This window comes from Phyllobates terribilis, unplaced genomic scaffold (genome assembly GCF_046119375.1).
Source record: "Phyllobates terribilis strain yellow unplaced genomic scaffold, ASM4611937v1 Scaffold_3__8_contigs__length_932513732, whole genome shotgun sequence".
NCBI classification, from domain to species: domain Eukaryota; kingdom Metazoa; phylum Chordata; class Amphibia; order Anura; family Dendrobatidae; genus Phyllobates; species Phyllobates terribilis.
Window position 1 is genome coordinate 402,322,597 of NW_027362763.1, and position 22,337 is coordinate 402,344,933.

A 22,337-nucleotide genomic window follows, 5' to 3' on the forward strand; every position below is an offset into this window, starting at 1 on the left:
TACTAGGACAACCACTTCTTGATCTAAATGTTTGGCGCAACCTTCGGACAAATTGAACATCAAAAGAAAGTGAGTGAGCAGCCGCAGCCCTGACTTCCTCTTGATGTTTGAATTGTCTGAAGGCGGGGCCAGTGACGCCAGCACTGATTGGGCACCAGGCTCACGTGTCATCTGCCCCAGAGCCCCGGGAACGAGGGTGCCAACACTGCTAGAACGGCAGGTGAGTATAAGCTTTTTTATTTTATCGGGACCAAGTGTGGGATATAAGAAGGAGTTGTCCAAGTAATTAGTTGCTGCCCAACTGGTCCATCTTTCTCCTCGCTACTACTCTCTTTCACCCCTCTGCAAATCCCTTCATTAACTCTCAATTCCTCAACGTATCCAGTTCAAACTACTAACATTGACCTACAAAGCAGCCCTCCTCTGTATATCTTTGAACCAATCTCCTGACGTAACCTATCCTCTAAAGACCTCCTTCTCTCCTCCACACTTATACGCTCCTCACCCAATCGCCTCCAAGACTTCTCTGGAGTATCCCCCATCCTCTGGAATTCTATGACTCAACATGTCTGCCACATTCGGAACTTTCAAACGGAACTTGAAAATCCATCTTTTCAAGGCAGCTTACTACCTGCACTGACCCCGCTGCCACTTAACCACCACGGAACTGCTGCAAACCCCCCAATCTACTGTCTCCTTCCCCATTATCCTGTAGAATGTAAGCCCGCAATGGCAGGGCTCTCTCCTTTCTGTACCAATCTGTCATTGTTAGTTTGGCCTCTGTAATTTATATTTATATTTTGGATGTAACCCCTTCTCATGCATAGCACCATGGAATCAATGGGGCTCTAAAAATAAATAATAATAATATAGGTATGACAGTTGCGCCTCCTGCTCTTGGTACTGCAGCTTTCCTCACAGACTGCATAGCTCTCTGGTCCATACAATGGCCAATGGAAGAGCAGCATGTGACCAGACCAGTCAGCTCTGTCCTATTGAAAAACACACATGAGAAAACTGTTCTTTTATTGGAGGAGCCTGATGGATAGGTCTGGTCACATGCTCCTCCAACAGCAGCCATTTTATGGACTGGAGAACCGTGCAGTCTGTGAGGAAAGCTGCAGTAACAGGAGCAGGAGGAAAACCTGTAACAAGAGCAGGAGGAAAACCTGTCATACCTGTGTAATAGTAAGTGCCACAAAATCATGTCCCCAATACATCTGTTAAAATAAAGATAATGTGGCCGACCCTGTTTCCTCATTCTGCAGTCAGCAATAGACAATGTAATATAGTGGCTATAGGAGACAAGCAGTGCAACATTTTTAATGAAACCAAATTGCAAAAATGATTTTTGGCCCCAATTGCATGCATGTAAGAGAGAAAAAAATTGTCCCCAAAGATGTACAACCCCTTTAATGTACAGAGCGTTGTCCTGCTTTTTGTTGCAGACTTTGTCCTGTCATGTTTCTATATTGCTAGATGGTGGGCCCCAAGAATGATGCTCTCTGGTGGGCCCTGTGTTCTCCAGTCTGACACTCTATATGGGCACACAGTTGTTAGTACTGTGCCATACCAATACACATATTTTGGCAAGCCCAATATCTCTTCACTAATGCTTCCAAGTCTGGCCTACACAACAGCATTCGGATCTCCAACTTAATACACACACATCCAACTATCGGGCAATGTCACTTTCTCTGGAGTATCCTCTCCTCTCTCTCTGACAAACTGCATACTTAGCTCTGACAAACTAGCAACTTACCCTTTTGTTTCCTGAAAATCCCTCCTAGCTACAGGGCCCGGCTAACTATTAGCCATAGCTGCCAAACATCCTGCTTGACAATCCCATTTTGGGGGGTTATCTTGCTGTCCCACGAGGTCAGTGCAATGTCCCGATTTCCACTAACTATGTGAGATGTTACTCCTAGATGATCTTCACGATTCCATATTTTCTAATAATTCTCCTCCGACTCTGAGGAGCAAGGCCAGCATTTCTCTGCTCTCCACATACTTACATTCACAATGACTATTTTTTCTCTTGACATCTGGTCTCACCGGGCTTTGAAAACACAACCTGTATCATTGGAGGCAGTAGTAATAGTTATGAGGCACATGCTGCACTGACTATTTGAATATGCACTGTATTCTCCTAAATTATAGGCAAATTCTACTGGTACATAGAGAAACATCTATATATACCATTATATCTCTATTTAGCTGTATTCTAGAGGTAAAATAAAATTCTTATTTTTCTTCTTCTTATGACATAACTAAAAATAATGAGAAACAATTACAGTAATGACATTTTTAATGCTCTGAAAAAAGCATCACGAATCAGTAAATAACATGGACATATTTGGTACCCTTGCAATCTTAACAACCCATACAAAACAGTGAACAGTGTAACATCCCTGGCGGCGTGCTTGCATGGTGCACCACCTCCCACCATGCGAGACCTCAATCTTACCTGTCAGTCCATGCTGCACTCTTTGCTCCAGTGCCTGCTGTGTCCATGTCTCTTGTCTGATTGCTTAGGGCGCCGGCCCGGCTTTCTGCTTGTTTCTTATAGTCCTAATGTGTCCCCAGCCTATTGCTGTGAGTCACTGGATACTTAAACCCCCTCCACCCAGTAGGAGGTGCCTGAGCAACACTTTCGCTCAGTTTGTCTTTTGCAACTGAGTTGCCAGGTCCTGTCCTGTATCTAGTCTCTGACTTCTAGTCTGTTTCCACCACCCTGGGGGCTGAGTACCCAGGGCCGCTACCTGTATCTCTGACTTCTAGTCTGTTTCCGCCACCCTGGGGGCTGAGTTCTCAGGCTCGTTCCTGTACCTTGTTCCAGGTTCAGTTCCTGTCTGAACAGTGTCCTAGCCCGTTACTTGTTTCTCTCTATGTCCGTGCTTTACCTTTTCCTGCAGTGTCTGAACCTGCACCTAGCTCCAACTCATTGTCTCTGTACTTCTGTTTGTGAGTTTTGTGTCCACTCGCTACTTCATTGTAAGTACCTTGTGTGTATCTGGTTTTGCTTGTCCCCTTTCCCTGCCTCCGTATCTACCTCCTGTGTTCTAACCATCTTCCAGTATTTTCCAGTCTGTTCCATGTGAACAGAGCCCTGTCCTGTCTGCCTTCATCTTCTGCTCTGTTCTGCTCTGCTTGTTCACCCCTCCGGCGGTTCCGCTCTGCTCCGCTTGTTTACCGCACCAGCGGTTCTGTTCTGCTCTGCTTGTTCACCGCTCCAGCGGTTCCGCTCTGTTCCACTTGTTTACTGCACCTGCGGTTTTGCTATGCTTGTTCACCGCACCTGCGGTTTTGTTCCGCTTTGCTTGTTCACCGCACCTGCGGTTTTGCTCCGTTCTGCTTGTTCACCGCACCTGCGGTTTTGCTCTGCTCTGCTTGTTCACCGCACCTGCGGTTTTGCTCCGCTCTGCTTGCTCACCGCACCTGCGGTTTTGCTCGGCTCTGCTTGCTCACCGCTACTGCGGTTTTGCTCCGCTCTGCTTGTTCACTGCTCCTGCGGTTTTGCTCCGCTCTGCTTGTTCACCGCACCTGCGGTTTTGCTCCGCTCTGCTTGTTCACCGCTCCTGCGGTTTTGCTCTGCTAGTCCACTGCACCTGGGGCTCTGTTCCTGTATCCCAGTCTGTACTGGTCCCTATCCAGCCTGCGTTCATACCTGCCAGTATCTGCCTGTCTGCTTTCCAGCCATGCCTGTCAGCACCCGCCTGTCTGCATACCAGCCGTGCTTGCCAGTACCCACTTGCCTTCATACCAGCCGTGCCTGCTAAGTACCCACCTGCCGTCATACCAGCCGTGCCAGCCAGTACCCACCTGTCTGCATACCAGCTAACCTGCCTGTTCCTGCATTCCCCGGTATGGGTCAACAGCTGTGACCGGGGTCTGACCTGGAGTTGCATATGAAATATAGGGTACTTAGTGAACTATTATTGATCAAAAAAAGTATACAAAGTACCCTATATTTCATATGCAACTTTGCTTTACATTTATATATAATGATGGTAGGGTATGTGATATATTTTTTGTCTTTTGTAGGTTTTGTATCTTTTTGCTAGTGTGAACATGCTCTTATTTCTTGCATGTGTACCATCTTAGACCTCAGTTCACATTGCTTGGTTTTTTGTCTTGTTTGCATTCTGTGCAAATTAGGGGTGTGGCATCCCCCTTGTTGAGCTGGTCAGTATATATGTAGCTTACCACGGGCTTAGGTGGTCTGATTTTGGGACCCCGTTCTATTTGTCTACCCTTTTATATGCATTACTTCAACTTTGATATACAGTAAGGTTTTTAATATAAAGAGTGTAGGACCGTCCCAATTAGGGTCACCTTGTCGCTGGTGGGACGGCTTGTATACTTTTTTTGATCAAAAATAGTTCACTAAGAACCCTATATTTCATATGCAACTTTGCTTTACATTTATATATAATGATGTAGGGTATGTGATATATTTTCTGTCTTTTGTAGGTTTTGTATCTTTTTGCTAGTGTGAACATGCTCTTATTTCTTGCATGTGTACCATCTTAGACCTCAGTTCAAATTGCTTGGTATTTTGTCTTGTTTGCATTCTGTGCAAATTAGGGGTGTGGCATCCCCCTTGTTGAGCTGGTCAGTATATATGTATCTTACCACGGGCTTAGGTGGTCTGATTTTGGGACCCGGTTCTATTTGTCTACCCGTTTATATGCATTACTTCAACTTTGATATACAGTAAGGTTTTTAATATAGACAGTGTAGGACCGTCCCAATTAGGGTCACCTTGTCGCTGGTGGGATGGCTTGTATACTTTTTTTTATCAAAAATAGTTCACTAAGTACCCTATATTTCATATGCAACTTTGATATACATTTATATATAATGATGGTAGGGTATGTGATATATTTTTTGTCTTTTGTAGGTTTTGTAACTTATAATCAAGTAAATTTTTTTCTGGTTTAGATTCAGGTTTCTGCATTTAGTGCAGGTAAGGTTGTGGCCTCCCTTCCTTTGAGCTGGATAATATATTTATATAGCTTCCCATTTGCTGTGTATCCATGTTTGGGACCCGGTCTTGCTCAGTCCTTATTCACACTGACGTTACTATGACGCAGGATAAGGTTTTAATACTAGAGGTTAGGACCATCCCAAATTTGGGTACACTTTGACGCTGGTGGGATGGCTTTTACTCTATTTTGATCGATGTAAATACTTTTATGCCCAAAAATGACAAAAGGATTCTCAGAGTGATCAAAATGGTGTTCACAAAGTACCCTATTTATTTATATGCACTATTGCTTTTACTTATTTACTTACAGCAGGGTATATGTGACGCGCCCAGGGGATGGGGACAAACGACTCGGCGCCGGGGCCTTGTGGTTGCCTGATCTTGGGGGATGTCGCGGTGGCCGGCTCCCGGGCCCGTACCCTGGGGTCACTCTTAAAAGAAAGTGGGAAAGTTGTATGGGATAGGGGAATGTTCGTGACGCCACCCATGGTGTCTGGTGAGGATCACCAGCGCTGCGACAGTCCTGCCGGTGTTCAGGCAGCTTAGTTGGTGCGGCTCCCCACAGGTGGAGCAGGGCCTCAGGGCAGTGTAGAGAGGGTGTAGAATAGAGCGTTGGCGGGTGCAGAGCCGCGGAGGAAAGAACAGACAGAGGCAGTAGTTGAAGTCATCCAAGTCTTTACTCACTGTGGTGTTTTCTCAGCTCAGAGCTTCTCTCTGCTGTCACACGGCGAGCTGCGGCCGCCAGGGAGGGGTTCAGCACACTCCAGATAGTTCAGGAGCACTTGACAGGACCCCCGCTCTAGTGTGTTCCTCTCTTGTTGAACTTCTCCCGCCTTGTGTCCCCCACTGATTCCCGTACGGGTACTGCAATGTCCCTTGTGGGTAACGTGTAGTTCCCGGACCGACTGGGTGCCCTTTTTGGTGACTTGTGGTGAGAACGTGGCATAAGGCTGGGTCCCTCTGGATAAACTCAGATTAGGGCATACTGGTGGCGACTCCGCTCGGTCCGTATCCCCCTGGGATCCACATAAGCCTCCGGACTTTTCCGACAGAGACGTGAAGTACAAAGTCAGATAATCGGGGACCGGTACCCCCTCTTGCGGCAGGGTCTCTCTGGCAGGGCCAGAATAAGGTATGCAGGTGGCGACTCCGCTCAGTCCGCACCCCCTGAGATCCTTTCGCCTGTGGAGCCTATCTCCTCTGCTCCCCTCCTGGACCTTCTTGGTTGGACCCTGACCGGGGACAGAGCTGGTTATAACTCTGCCCCGACCCCCCGCCTCGAGGCCTGAGACAGGGAACCGTGGACCCTCAGCTGGCAGCAGCTTTGTGCTGACTTGCCGTCCCAAAGACCCACGACCAAAGACCTTATTATTAAGATAGCCTCCAGTTAAATAGAATTCCATTTAAGTGCTTAAGCAAATGCTTCCTCCACCCTCACTCACTACGTGGTTCCCCCTAACTTTGGTTCCCCCCAACTCCTCCATTCAGGCTCATGGCAGCATTATGGTGCTTTAGGCCCCCTTCAGAACTGGAGTGGTGTAGTGTTGAGTGTGTGGTTGGGGTCATGTGAAGTACTCCATCCTTACCTGAGAGAGGAGGTACCACACCTCATTCTGAGGTGCAGTACCCCTGTGGCGACTGAACCCTCAGGGGCGCAACATATGTTCATTTTGTTTCTGTCTTAAGCTACCAAAGATACCTGCCAGTTACTTTCTCCCCTCTTCCTATTCAGAACAGATAATAAATGGAAAGAAAACTTCTGCATATTTATAGGGCAGTAATTATTTCTTTCTCACATTGGTCTACTGAGTAATACTGATGTACTTATTAGCATAAATAAATACACATGAATCTACTATCCTCTTCTTGCTTGCAGTGTGAGTATTTCTGGAACATGTCCTATTGTACATTTCATCCTAAGTCATGTGAAATTCATTATCGCCACCCGCACACAATAATATAAATAGTATTCTATGAGCTGAGGCCAGTTACTTCATAGACAGCTTTAATATAATTCATAGAAAATCTGCAGGCTAAGGGGTTTCTGACGGCTTGTGGAAGTAATCTTAGACGTGTCCCCCTGTCTCCTTCTGACTCACTTGTGGCTAGGGCATATTTTCCATATTATCATTAGCTTCCTTCACGTCTAAACTCATCAGTTAGGGTGCGGTACACACTTTACACTTAACAGACTCATCCTATACATGCTTTCTGCTCTCATCTTTTCCTTTGAGCACAGGTATGTATTGTATTCATCAGCGACATAAAGAGTAAAACAAGCTCCAGCAGAAGGAAGAAGCTGCCAAAAGCAGCCTGCGACTGACATGTACAGTCCTAGCAGTTGGAGGGAAGGAGAGAAGGGCGGGTGTGTTCCTAGGCTGACTGTATGAATCACTGACTGCTGCAAATTTTACCATCATTTATTTCTTTGCTCCAATAAGATCGTCCTAAAGATGAAAAAAAAATAAATAAAAAATGAAATCCTGTGGGAACAGTAGGAAAGTAGAACAGCCCGTGGAGAACTTGAAACTGACCGAACAAGATGCTGCAGAAGGGCCTGCTCATTTTCCCTTATATTCTTTGCTTCTTGACATCATACGCTGCGTCAGGGTAGGAATCATTACATTTGTCTCAATGGGGGAAGTGTTACATAGATTAAATGATGTAATTATTAGATGTCATCTGGAAATATAACAGGCCTCGCTGTCAGCTGTGTGCTGGAGCAAGGCAGCTATGCATGTGTTATATGTTTAGTGCACTCCATAAACCCTGAAATGTTAACTAGCTTCACCGAGAATCGAAGTGTAAAAAATACAGACATTTATTCTTTGAGGAGAAGAATTTTCCCATTGTACTAATCACACGCGAGAAGAGAAGTTATCTTTACATTAAAAATGTTTAATCATATAAAGCCAGAAGTGGTCATGTGCACATTTCAGCCATGTATACATGTTGTAATTAGTTACATAATCATAATTAGAATTGCTAGGTGCATGTCTACGTTTTAAGCACAACTTGCTATGAGGTGTTTAATTTTGTGTATGGGTAATAAAATGTTCTAAAACATGAGAATCAGAAGTGAACCACGTAATTTTATTGATGTGACTAATGTACATTTGTATAAATTGTATTAATTAATACATAAATGTTATTATTACATAGATGCAAAGTATTTGATTCGTTATTGTCTTACGTACATCAACTTGAATCTATCAGTAAGAACAACCTCCCTAAACTCAATATTTATATCAGCATGTAGGTCTTGTAAATCAATTTACACTTTTATATCTTTTATCTGTTGCTGCATTCCTGAAAAATCAGAATTTTAATTCATATGCAAATGAGGCATGAAGTGCTCTGGGCGTGACAAAGCACTTCTCGGGCCTCTGTCTCCTGGGGTTGTTTCCCCCGCCCAGCACTAGACTCTTTAGCTTTAGGCTATGTGCCCACGTTGCATTTATGAAGCAGAAAATTTCTGCTGCATAAATGCAAGTCCTCTCCCGGAAAAACGCATGCGGAATTCCGCACGCGTTTATCGCGCATTTTTCGCGCGTTTATCACGCGTTTTCCACATGCGGAATTGCCTTGCGTTTTTTATGCATTGGGCAAAGGCAATTCCGCTTGCGGAAACGCAAAATTAAATGACATGCTGCGGATTTTTGAACGCGGCATAAACGCTGCGGAAAAATCCGCAGCATGTGCATAGAACTTGCGGAATCCCATTGGGGACCATGGGGTGCGGATATACATGCGTTTTTCAAGCGTTTACGCTGCGGAAATTCCGCAGCATATATGCTTGAAAAATGCTACGTGGGCACACAGCCTTATTGATAGCTCACTGTCTCAGTGACATCAGGCACCAGGCATGAAAATCAGACATGCAGCTATCATTCAAGCTAACTTTGCTTTCTCCTGTATCTCCTCATACTTCACTAACCACACATTTAGCATCTCCCATTCCAATATGACCTCCTCATCCCACCCTTTCTCTGTTGATGTCCCCTAAGGCTTTGTCCTCGGACTTCTACTCTTCTCCATCTATCCCTTTCTTCTGGGACAACTCATATAGGTGGCACGGTGGCTCAGTGGTTAGAACTTGCAGTGCTGGGGTCCTGGGTTCAAATCTCACCAAGGACAACTTCTGCAAGGAGTTTGAATGTTCTCCCTGTGTTTGCCTGGGTTTCCTCCAGGTTCTCCAGTGTTCTCCCACACTCCAAAGACATACTGATAGAGAATCTAGATTGTGAGTCCCATTGGGGACAGTGCCCATAATGTCTGCAAATTGACTGAATTGTAAAGTGCTGCAGAATATGTTGGCGCTATATAAATAAAAAGATTATTATTATATAGTCCCATGGCTTCCAGAACTACCTGTATGCTGATGACACTCAGATCTACAGTTGAAACCAGAAGTTTGCATACACTATATAAAAAGACACATATGCATGTTTTTCTCAACATCTGACATGAAATAAACCTTTCCCGTTTCAGGTCAATTAGGATTACCATAATTTTTAATATTTGCCAAATGCCAAAATAATGAGAGAGAATGTTTTAAGGCTTTTATATTACTTACTGCAAAGTCAAAAGTTTACATACATTTCATTAGTATTTGGTACCATTGCCCTTAAACTGAATGACTTGAGTCAAACATTTTGGATATCCTTCTTACAATAGTTGGTTGGAATTTGGGCCCATTCCTCCTGACAAAACTGGTGTAACTGATCCATGTTTGTAGGTCGCCTTGCTCACACCTGCCTTTTCAGCTTTGCTCATAAATGTTCAATAGGATTGAGATCAGGGCTTTGTGATGGCCACTCCAAAACATTGACTTTGTTATCCTTAAGCCACTTTGTTACCATTTTGGCAGTATGTTTCGGGTCAATGTCCATTTGGAAGACCCATTTCCGCCCAAGCTTTAATTTCCTGGCTGATGTCTTGAGATGTTGCTTCAGTATTGCCACATAATCTTCTTTTCTCATGGTGCCATCTATTTTGTGAAGTGCACCAGTCCTTCCTGCAGCAAAACAACCCAACAACATGATGCTGCCACCCCTGTGTTTCACAGTTGGGATGGTGTTCTTAGGCTTCTAAGCTTCTCCCTTTTTTCTCCAAAGGTAACGATGGTCATTATGCCCAAAAATCTCAATTTTAGTTTCATCAGACCACAGGACATGTCTCCAAAAATTAAGGTCTTTGTTCCTGTGTGCATTTGCAAACATTAATCTGGCTTTTTTATGTTTCTTTTGGAGTAATGGCTTCTTCCTGGCAGAGTGGCCTTTCAGCCCATGTTGATACAGTACTCGTTTCATTACCAGCTTTGCCATCATCTTCACAAGGTCTTTTGCTTTTGTCCTTGAGCTAATATGCACATGTCGGACCAAAGCACATTCATCTCTGGGACACAGTACCCATCTACTTCCTGAGCGGTTTGATGGCTGGACATTCCCATCTTGTTTGTACTTGCGTATAATTGTTTGTACAGATGAATGAGGCACCTTCAGGTATCTTGAAATTGTATCCAAGGATGAGCTTGTCTTCTGCAAGTCCACAATTCTCTTCCTGATATCTTGGCTGATTTCTTTAGACTTTCCCATGATGCTACACAAAGAGGCAGTGTGTTTTAGGTGCACATTAAATTACATCCACAGGTGTGTCTCTAACTCAAATGTTGCCAAAAAAGCTATCAGAAGCTTCCAAACACATGACATCATCATATGGGCAGTCCAGAATTGTTAAAAAGGCATAGTAATCTTACTGTATGTAAACTTTTGACTTTGCAGTAAGTAATAAAATGCCTTAAACATTCTCTCTCTCTCTCTCATTATTCTGCCATTTGGCAAATGGAATCAATGGTGCTATATAAATAAATAATAATAATAAAATATTAAAAAAATTATGGTAATTCTAATTGACCTAACACAGGAAAGGTTTATTCTGATTTCATTTCAGATATTGAGAAAAACATGCATATGTCTTTTTTATATAGTGCATGTAAACTTCTGGTTTCAACTATATCTTTTCCACAGGGGCGGACACTGACAGCTTGGGGCCCCTGTGCAAAAAATGTTTCTGGGCCTCCCTCCTTTTATGGCGACAAAGCTACAGATTATATATAATTCCTCTTTATTATGTACAGTATGTTGCCGTCCCTTATTACGCAGTGCCCTCTCTGGTTATGTACAGCTCTGTCCCTTACATATCGGGTAATCTATCTCACCCTGTTCTTTATCACATACCGTCTTCTCTTGTTAGATATATAATGCAATGACGGCTGGTGGAGCATGGGAAAGCTTCTTTTCTGATGGAGGAGCTGATGGACTGGTCTTCTGGTCAGATGCTGCCTCATCAGCAGTCATTTTATATCTAACAAGAGACAACTATGTAATAAAAGAGGGTGCTGTGACTGACAAAAATAACAAGAATACGCTATGTAAGGGACAATACTGTACATACAGTAACAGCAGAGGAAGCTGTATAACAAGAGACGGCTCCATATATAACTAGAGAGGCTGGTACGTAATAAGGGACGGTGTTACACATAATAAAAGAGGAAACTACGTAACTAAGGACGGCACTATACATAATAGATGAGTACACTATACTGTATACTAAGAGACTGTAGTATACATAATAAGGCTACATTTTTGTATCCGAGTGCAGTGTCGGTGTGCTGCCTGCTTTTACAGATGCATTGAGCAAATCCTATTCTGATCCTCAAAATCGGATCAGAACAGGACATTCTCTCACCCTCACAGATCTCATTGTCAGATCTGTGATTTTCATGGATGTGTGAATGAAACCAGAAAACTCTACGAGTCTGTGTGCTGTCCAATAAAAGAATTTGGCAGCACCCGGACATTTCGCACAAATGTGAGAATGTAGCACAAGGGATTTTACAGACATTATTGTTCCAAGTCACACAGTGCCGATACAGAATAATATTTACATATAGGTACTTACCGCTGACGTCTCATCTGATTAGAGTCTTTTTCTGCTGTTTCTTCTCCATCTGGCCAGACCTGCATGTCAACATCTCCCAGCCATGACTCATCTTGTCACGAGGATCACCACAACCCTAAAAATAACAAGGTCACATATATTGTATACATACATGTTTCTCCCTCGTACTGCGCCCCTGAATACAAATATGTACCCCACCATTAATATAACATTAGCCACACAAAATATATTAATCATTGTCCTTTCCCCCACCTTCATTATTGTTCTCCCCCACCTCCATCATTGTCCTCTCCCCCACTTCCATCAATGTTATCTCCTCCACCTTCATCATTGTCCTCTCCCCCACCTCCATCAATATCATCTCCTCCACCTCCATCATTTTCCTCTCCCCTACCTCCATCATTGTTCTCCCACACCTCCATCATTATCCTCTCCACCATCCCCATCATTGTTCTCCACCATCCCCATCATTGTTCTCTCCCACCTCCATCATTGTCATCTCCCCCACATCCATCATTGTTCTCCCCCACCTCAATCATTCTTCTCCTCATTATTGTTCTCCCCAACCTCCATCATTATTTTCCCCCACATCTATCATTGTCATCTCCTCTGCTGCCATTTTCTCCGGCAGTGGAGTTGCAGGGATCACTCCCTGCTCGCTGCACATGATGAGGACAGTTTGATGATGGCACATGATGAGAAGCAGGCCAGATTGCCCTCAGTATTAGCTGCCCTGCAAGGGCCCCCTTCCACCTTTGGGCCCCAATGCAGCTGCATTGGCTGTACAGGCGGTTTGTCCGCCCCTGCTTTCCCAGACATCACCTCTGCTGTCCAGAATATAAGACTGCATATCAGCCATATCCTCTTTTTTTCCTTTCATGTACTAAAGCTCAATGTGGACAAAACTGAAGTCATCATCTTACCTCCATCTCACCTAACTCCCCTACCCGATCTCTCTATCACAATAAATGACACAATGCTTTCCCCTGTAATGGAGGTCTGCTGCCTTGGAGTATCCCTTGACACTGCACTGTCCTTCAAACTGCACGTCTAATCTTGTACCACCATCTGCCGCTTACAACTCAAAAAAATCTCCAGAATCCGTCCTTTCCTCAGCCCTGAATCTGTTAAAATGCTAATGCATGCCTCCATCATCTCCTGTCTCGACTACTGCAATATCCTCCTCTGTGGCCTCCTAGCTAACATTTTCACATCTCTTCAGTCAGTCCTTAAAGGGGTTGTCCACTACTAGGACAACGCCTTCTTGAACTAAATGTTCGGCCCCGATAAAATAAAAAAACCTACACTCACTTCTGGTGCTGGCTCAATTACAGCGGTGTCACCACTCGCGGTCCCGGGGCTGAAATATGGTTGAATGATGCGTGATGCCCAATCAGAGCTGGCATCACTATCCCCGCCTTCGTACAAACTGAACATGAAGAGGAAATCCTGGCTACAGCTGAACTCGGACTTCCTCTTCATGTTCATTTCAACAGGAGGCAGAGACAGTGATGCCAGTGCTGATTGGGCGCCAGGCATCACGAGTCATTCCACCGCATCACAGTCCCTGACCGCGAATGCTGACACTGCTGGAACGGAGCCAGCATGGGAGGTGAGTATAGGTATTTTTATTTTATCAGGGCCAAATATTTAGTTCAAGAAGGGGTTGTCCTAGTGGTGGACAATCCCTTTAACTCTTGCTTCCCGACTAACCCACCTCTCTCCTCCCTACTCCTCCACTTCTCCACTCTGCAAATCCCTTCATTGGCCTCCAATTCCTCAACATATCTAGAACAAATTACTAACATTGACCTGCAAAACCATTCATAATCTGTCTCCTCCATATATCTCCAAATTAATATGAGACCTTCTCCGCTCCTCCACGCGTTCCTCAACCAGTTGCTTCCAAGACTTCTCTCAAGTATCTCCCGTTCTCTGGAATTCTGTGCATGTCCAATTATCCATGAAATCAATGGTGATCTAAAAATAATAATAATAATAATAATACATAAAGAGGATGGAGGTGGGTGGGAAACAACCTTGGGAGGCACTAATTCATTAATTGCTCTGTCAGGCATATATCACTTAAAGGAGCACTCCTATCAAACGTTTTAGTCTCCTAATATATTGCAGTTATCATATTATATAGCACTGTGTATTTACAATAGCTCATTTTGCCCTCCTACCCAGTTAATTCTTCTCTTTTCTCTTTTAGGTCTATGACATCATGTGATTAAAAACTGACTAGCTGAATCCTTCTAAGCTCTATGTAGAAACAGGAAGTCTCTTTTCCATGCATAAGTCATCAATGCAAAAGTCCATGGCATGGGGGAGGAGCAGAGCAGCTGGGTTAGGAGTTGAAGAGGGGGATGACTCATGCAGGGAAAAGAGAATTCCTGTTTCTACATAGAGCAGAGAAAAGAAAATAATTAACTGTGTAGAAAGGCAAAATGAGTAATTGTAAGTACACCATGTTGTATAATATGATTACAATATATTAAGAGGATAAAAAGTTTGATGGGAGTTCTTCTTGAACACCTCATTTGCATATGAATTAAAATGCAAATTTCTTTGGAATACAGCAATAGATAGATGCTATACAGGTGTTGAGGGATTTACATTTCAAAGACCTTCATGTCCATATGTGCAACATGAAGGAGTTATGGTGGTGGGGGGAGTTCTTACTGACAGATTCCCTTTAGAGGGTTTTTTTCCTACTGAAAGTCATTGTCAATGGACCCAGGGACTGACTAGGGACACAGAAATGTGTGCAGTGGATTAACACCAATCCAGGACATGAGTACAGACTATGTTTTATGACCCCACCCTGGGCACATTAATAACAATTTTTAAAGTAGGGAATACCTCTTTAAACCAACTCTTATCTGCAACATAAATGAAACATGCCAATAATAAATTTGTCTCCAGGTATGTAGCATATAGTTTACTCAGCATTAGTGGAGATTGAAATATGCTACAACACAAGCACAATGTTCCTTCTAGCCATATGGTCCCCATAACAATGCCCTCATATAAGTGTTGCCAGAGTGCATCCAGAATAGTACAAGCTACAGCCACAAAGCCCCATTATTGTCTCTAATTTCTTCAGTAGAGCACTACTGTTTCCAAAATCAGCAGAAATTAGACATCTATTTAAAGGGTTTCTGTCATAAAAATAAATCCTGTCAATATAGGGCATATGGACATCATAGAGGGAGGTAACAGTTAGGAATTTATCTTCTATGATGGTGAAATGATTTCTAAAAGTGCCTCCTGTCCTCAGAGGACCCCATGCATTGCATGTACAGCCACTTATTTTAATGGCTGTGGTGTAATGCTACAATTAGTAGCCAACACTTCCCCGACAATAACATCTGATTACAGGATGTCAGACAAGCCAGATCAGCTGAAAAAGATCAGACAGCATATTGAAGAGACAATCTTTGTCACAAAAAAATCCTTGCTGATGATGCAGATTTCCTGCATCTGCTAGTATTTTCGTTTGCCTGCTTCATATACGTATACCTCCCCCTGCTGGCTACTCTTGTAATCGAGTCTAGCTGCAGTGTCACAATGCAGGTATGATCTTATGAATGCACAGCTTACCCTGTGTCTGGGATCTGGGCACAATTCCTGGTGTAGCAAACCATATTAGGATTTTTCCTTGCTTGCAATATGTTAGAATAATCAATATAATCACTGTGCGTGTTTTCACTGCATGGTAAATGTACTACAAGTGATGTCCGACAAGCTGTGTGGCTCACGGACAGTTATATATCATTGTGCCGTGATTTCACAGTGTACATACAGTGCCTACAAGTAGTATTCAAACCCCTGCAGATTTAGCTGGTTGACACATGCGGAATTAACTTGGCATTGTGACATTTGTACTGTAGATCAGTCTGGAAGTGGGAAATGCACTGCAGCAAATTTTTTTTTTTTTTTTTTAAAAACGTTAAAAGTTAATTCAGAGTGTCATTTATTATTCAACCCCTCAAACCACAAGAATTCTGTTTGGTCCCCCTAAAGTATTAAGAAGTAGTCCAGGCACCAAGAATAATGAGCTTCACATGTGTGGATTAAATATCTCTTTTGCCAGCCTTTTCTGACTATTTAAGACCCTCCCCAAACTTGTGAACAGCACTCAGACATGGTCAACATGGGAAAGACAAAGGAGCATTCCAAGGCCATCAGATACAAGATCGTGGAGGGTCACAAGGCTGGCAAGGGGTACAAAACCCTTTCCAAGGAGTTGGGCCTACCTGTCTCCACTGTTGGGAGCATCATCCATAAGTGGAAGGCTTATGGAACTACTGTTAGCCTTCCACGGCCTGGACAGCCTTTGAAAGTGTCCTCCCGTGCCGAGGCCAGGCTTGTCTGAAGAGTCAAGGCTAACCCAAGGACAACAAGGAAGGAGCTCCAGGAAGATCTCATGGCAGTGGGGACATTGGTTTCAGTCAATACCATAAGTAACGTACTCCACCGCAATGGTCTCCGTTCCAGACGAGCCCGTAAGGTACCTTTACTTTCAAAGCGTCATGTCAAGGCTCGTCTACAGTTTGCTCATGATCACTTGGAGGACTCTGAGACAGACTGGTTCAAGGTTCTATGGTCTGATGAGACCAAGATCGAGATCTTTGGTGCCAACCACACACGTGACGTTTGGAGACTGGATGGCACTGCATACGACCCCAAGAATACCATCCCTACAGTCAAGCATGGTGGTGGCAGCATCATGCTGTGGGGCTGTTCCTCAGCCAAGGGGCCTGGCCATCTGGTCCGCATCCATGGGAAGATGGATAGCACGGCCTACCTGGAGATTTTGGCCAAGAACCTCCGTTCCTCCATCAAGGATCTTAAGATGGGTCGTAATTTCATCTTCCAACAAGACAACGACCCAAAGCACACAGCCAAGAAAACCAAGGCCTGGTTCAAGAGGGAAAAAGTCAAGGTGTTGGAGTGGCCTAGTCAGTCTCCTGACCTTAACCCAATTGAAAACTTGTGGAAGGAGCTCAAGAATAAAGTCCACATGAGACACCCAAAGAACCTAGATAACTTGGAGAAGATCTACATGGAGGAGTGGGCAATAATAACTCCACAGACCTGTGCCGGCCTGATCAGGTCTTATAAAAGACGATTATTAGCTGTAATTGCAAACAAGGGTTATTCCACAAAATATTAAACATAGGGGTTGAATAATAATTGACCCACACTTTTATGTTTAAAATTTAATAAAATTCAACTGAGCAACATAACTTTTTGGTTTGTAAGATTTATGCTTCTGTTCATAAAACCTACTCTCGTTTGCAGTTTGAAGGCTCTAACTTATTTGCATCTTATCAAACCAGCTAAATCTGCAGGGGGTTGAATACTACTTGTAGGCACTGTATTGCCTGTACAATCTGATCAGTTGTCAGAAGTTAAATGCTTTCTAGATCGCATCACATTCAATCATTGGGAAAGATTTACTAATGTGAGTGTGCAGGGCAGGATGGAGGCTCAGTGGTTAGGCACTGTAGCCTTGCAGCGCTGGGGTCCTGGGTTGAAATCCCACCAAGGACAACATCTCCAAGGAATTTGTATGTTCTCCCTATGTTTGTGTGGGTTTTCTCTGGGTTCTCTCCTCATTCCCCGCAGTTCCCATGATGTCAGCGTCTTCTGATTCTGACGTCTCAGGGCAGAGGGCAAGGTGACATCACTACCACCTTCTGCTCTGAGCACTGCTGAGTCAGAAGACACGCTGAGTACACCGGACCTGCAGGGAACGGGAGAGGTGAGTATTTGAGTTTTTTTTAATGTATGCAGCATTCCATGGGGCCAAATACCATATGCAGCATTGCATGGGGCCCATTATACACCGTCTGCGGCATTCCATGGGGCCCATTATACACCGTCTGCAGCATTACATGGGGCCCATTATACACCGTCTGCAGCAATACATGGGGCTCATTATACACTGTATGCAGCATTTTATGGGGCCCATTATACATCTTCTGCAGCATTACATGGGACCCATTATATACAGTCTGCAGCATTATATGGGGCCCATTATACATCGTCTGCAGCTTTACATGGGGCCCATAATTCTGTATGGAAAACCATGTGGGGCACATAATTCTGTATGGAGGACCATGTGGGGCCCGTAATTCATTATGGAGGACCATGTGGGGCCCATAATTCTGTATAGAGGACCATGTGGGGCCCATAATACTGTATGGGGGACCATGTGGGGCCAATAATTCTGTATGGCCCATAATTCTGTGGTCACTTTATTACCTGTATATACCTGTACTAGCTATTGAGCCCGTTCTACGCCCGAGTGGCGAGCATTTTTATTGGTATATTGTCTCCCATGCTGGTATGTGCTGCCCTCATCCTGGTATTTGTGCTGCCCCCATCCTGGTATTTGTGCTGCCCCCATTCTGGTATTTGTGCTCCCCAATCCTGTTCCCTCATCCCTATCCTGGTATGCATGGCACCCATCACCCCCATCCTGGTATTCATGGCACCTCTCACCCTCAATCCTGGTATGCATGGCACCCCTCACCCCCAATCCTGGTATGCATGGCACCCCTCACCACTAATCCTGGTATGCATGACACCCCTCATCCCTATCCTGGTATGCATGGCACGCCTCATCCCTATCCTGGTATGCATGGTCCTCCTAATCCCTATCCTGGTATGCATGGAACCCCTCATCCCTATCCTGGTATGCATGGCACCCCTCATCCCTGCCCTGGTATGCAATGCATGGCACCCCTCATCCTTGTCCTGGTATGCATGGCACCCCTCATCCCTGCCCTGGTATGCAATGCATGGCACCCCTCATCCCTGCCCTGGTATGCAATGCATGGCACCCCTCATCCCTATCCTGGTATGCATGGCATGCCTCATCCCTATCCTGGTATGCATGGCACCCCTCACCCCCAATCCTGGTATGCATGGCACCCCTCACCCCCAATCCTGGTATGCATGGCACCCCTTATCCTGGTATGTATGGTTCCCTCATACCCAATCCTGGTATGCATGGTACCCCATCCCTCATCCCTATCCTGGTATGTATGGTACCCCTCATCCTGGTATGCATGGTACCCCTCATCCCTATCCTGGTATGCATGGCACCCCATCCCTCATCCTGGTATGCATGGTACCCCTCATCCCTATCCTGGTATACATGGTACCGGTTATCCCTATCTTGGTATGCATGGCCCCTCATCCGAATCCTGGTATGTATGGCCCCCACAGATCCCTATCCTGGTATGCATGGCACCCCTCATCCCCAATCCTGGTATGCATGGCACCCCTCATCCCCCAATCCTGGTATGCATGGCACCCCTCATCCCCAATCCTGGTTTGCATGGTCCCCTTACCCCCCAATCCTGGTATGCATGGTACCCCTCATCCCCCAATCCTGGTATGCTTGGTACCCCTCACCCCTTAATCCTGGGATGTATGGTACCCCTCATCCCCCAATCCTGGTACGTGTGGCCCCCTCATCCCCCAATCCTGGTATGTGTGGCCACCTAATCCCCCAATCCTGGTATGTATGGCCCCCTCATCCCCCAATCCTGGTATGTGTGGCCCCCTCACCCCCCATTTCTGGTATGTGTGACCCCCTCAACCCCCAATCCAGGTACGTGTGGCCTCCTCACCCCCCAGTCCTGGTATGTGTGGCCCCCTCATCCCCCAATCCTGGTATGTGTAGCCTACTCACCCCACAATCCTGGTATGTGTGGCCCCCTTCACCTCCCAATCCTGGTATGCGTGGCACCACTCATCCCCAATCCTGGTATGCGTGGCACCCCTCATCCCCAGTCCTGGTTTGCATGGTCCTCTCACCCCCCAATCCTGGTATGCATGGTCCCCTCATACCCCTCCTGGTATGCATGGTACCCCTCATCTCCCAATCATGGTATGCATGGTACCCCTCACCCCTCAATCCTGGTATGTATGGTACCCCTCATCCCCCAATCCTGTTATGCATGGTACCCCTCATCCCCCAATCCAGGTATGCGTGGCCCCCTCATCCCCCAATCCTGGTATGTGTGTCCCCCTCATCCCCCAATCCAGGTATGTGTGGCCCCCTCATCCCCCAATCCTGGTATGTGTGGCCCCCTCATCCCCCAATCCTTGTATGTGTGGCCCCCTCATCCCCCAATCCTGGTATGTGTGGCCCCCTCACCCCCAAATACTGGTATGTGTGGCCCCCTCACCCCCAAATACTGGTATGTGTAGCCCCCTCACCCCCCAATCCTGGTATGTGTGGCCCCCCTTATTCCTTTCACGCTGCACACATAAAAAAAAACCCACTTATACTCATCTTTCTTCCCTGTGCTCTAGCACTGCAGTGTCCTGTTCTGCCAGAGGTCGGGGGAGGAGTGTGGCGCCGGAGTATGCATGTGCCCATACTTTGCTGTACGGCGCCATTTTGCTAAAGACACACTGCAAATGTGTCATCAGTAAAATGGCGCCGGATAGCGCTATGCATATGTGCCAATTCCAACGGCGCATTCATCTCCCGGCTACCGGCTCGAAGACACAGCGCGGTCTCCCGGATAGTTGAGTTGTTAGGAGGCTGGAGATCGCGGTATGCGTTCAGTGCTTACGCATACCACGATCTCCGGGGCCACAACCCTCATCCTAAACTCCTCGTTTAGGATGTGGTTGCGTTCCTCTGTGGGGACCAGACTGCACAGGCGCGTCGCGCTTGCGCAGTCTATAGAGGCGTCAGACAGAGGGACGCTTGTACGATTATATTACAGATTACAGCATATACAGATACTCTGTATCTGCTATAATGTCACTGGTGATCACTGTATTACCTGTACACTTAAATTATATACAGAGTTCCTGTGTATAATATCACCAGTAGAGTTCAGCCACCCCCGTAGTGTTCGAGTTCGGTTCGGTTCGTCGAACACCAGTATGTTCGTCGAACTGTTCGTCGAACTTTTTGTCGAACACTGTCGAACACCGTTAAAACCAATGGCAGGCAAACAAAAACACATAGAAACACATAGAAAACACCTTCAAAGGTGTCCAAAAGCTGACAAACTGCTCAGAAGACACAACTAACACATGGAAAAGTGACAAGTACATATAGTCATGCGAAAAGAAAAGAGGTGGAGGAGTAAAAGGAGGGGGAGACACAGATATAGGCATGTCATGCCCTTCTAAAACCAAAAAAGTGCGAAGCTGACACGGCCAGTCCGTTCCTGCCCGTGCGACCTCCGTGTCGCCGGGTTTGTGCCAGAGCTGCGGTGGACCCTGACGGCCAGCCCCCCTCTCCCAATACTGGTGCCTGTCCGCTGGTGGGTCGAGCGAGCCCCCCTGCGGTGGAGGCAGGTCTAAGCTTTTTAATTTAAATTGTCTCTGTAATTTGAATGAGCACACTTTAAATCCTTTTACAAGGATCTATTGGAGGGCAAGTCTGATGCCAGCAGCCGCGGGAATTCCAGCTCCAGTAGCGTCCACTAAAGCTGCTGCAGTTAAAAAGCTTTTATAAGGATCGAGCTTGGCGGTCCACCGCAAGGCATCCTACCGCCAGTCCCAGCCCCTGTGCCTTTGGGTGCCTCCCCGATGCTCTTCACTGAGTGTTCCGGGGGCCCGAAGCATTTCCTTTGAAAAAATTAAGTGTCCAAACTACAGGTGGTGTAGCTTGCTTAACAGGTGGGATAATCTGCTGACTAGCAGACACTGCTACTAGGTCCAAAGTATTTCCTGGGCTAGATGCAGTTAAAAAATTGTAATTAGATACTCTCGTTGGATGCTGAGAAAGCATTCCATAGAGTCTCCTGGCACGCCATATATTATTCTCTTAAAAAGCTTGGGGTAGGGGTCTAGGGGACCCTTTTATAGCCAAAATCATGGCCCTGTATTGCAATCCGTCAGCTAGGCTGAAGATAAATGGAACATTTTCATCACCTTTCATAATCACCAATGGGACAAGGCAGGGATGTCCTCTGTCCCCTCTCTTATACATCCTAGTGATGGAGCTCCTGCTCTCATCAATTCGCGATAACCCCAATATTAGGTGGATTGAGGTGGGAGGCACCGAGTACAAGTGCTCTGCATTTGCTGATGATGCCCTAGTATATATCACTCAGTCACATATATCCATCCCTGCTGTTATGGCTGAAATAGATTACTTTGTTACATGGTCAAATTTTAAAATCAATGCAGCGAAGTCTGAGGCCCTCGATGTCTCCCTCCCCAAATCCATACAGGATTCCATCCAATCCAACTTTCCCTTTGCCTGGCCCTCACAGGGTATAAATACTTAGGAATTTGTATTCATAGAGACCTCTCCCGTCTATTTTATCTTCATTTTGGGCCCTTTATTGAACAACTCCGTAAAGATCTTACTTCTTGGACGGTGAAGGAT

General features: G+C 45.4%; 1 protein-coding gene across 1 annotated transcript in view; it reads left to right on the forward strand.

Annotated features, from left to right (window-relative positions):
* The first annotated feature begins 7,392 nt into the window (after positions 1 to 7,392).
* The window catches only part of LOC141259484 (CD109 antigen-like), a 329,051-nt gene continuing 314,106 nt past the window's right edge, over positions 7,393 to 22,337 (forward strand). The window contains exon 1 of the mRNA XM_073675569.1: positions 7,393 to 7,600. Within this exon, the coding sequence (XP_073531670.1) occupies positions 7,533 to 7,600 (68 nt within the window). The 5' untranslated portion in view covers positions 7,393 to 7,532. The remainder of the gene's footprint in view (positions 7,601 to 22,337) is intronic.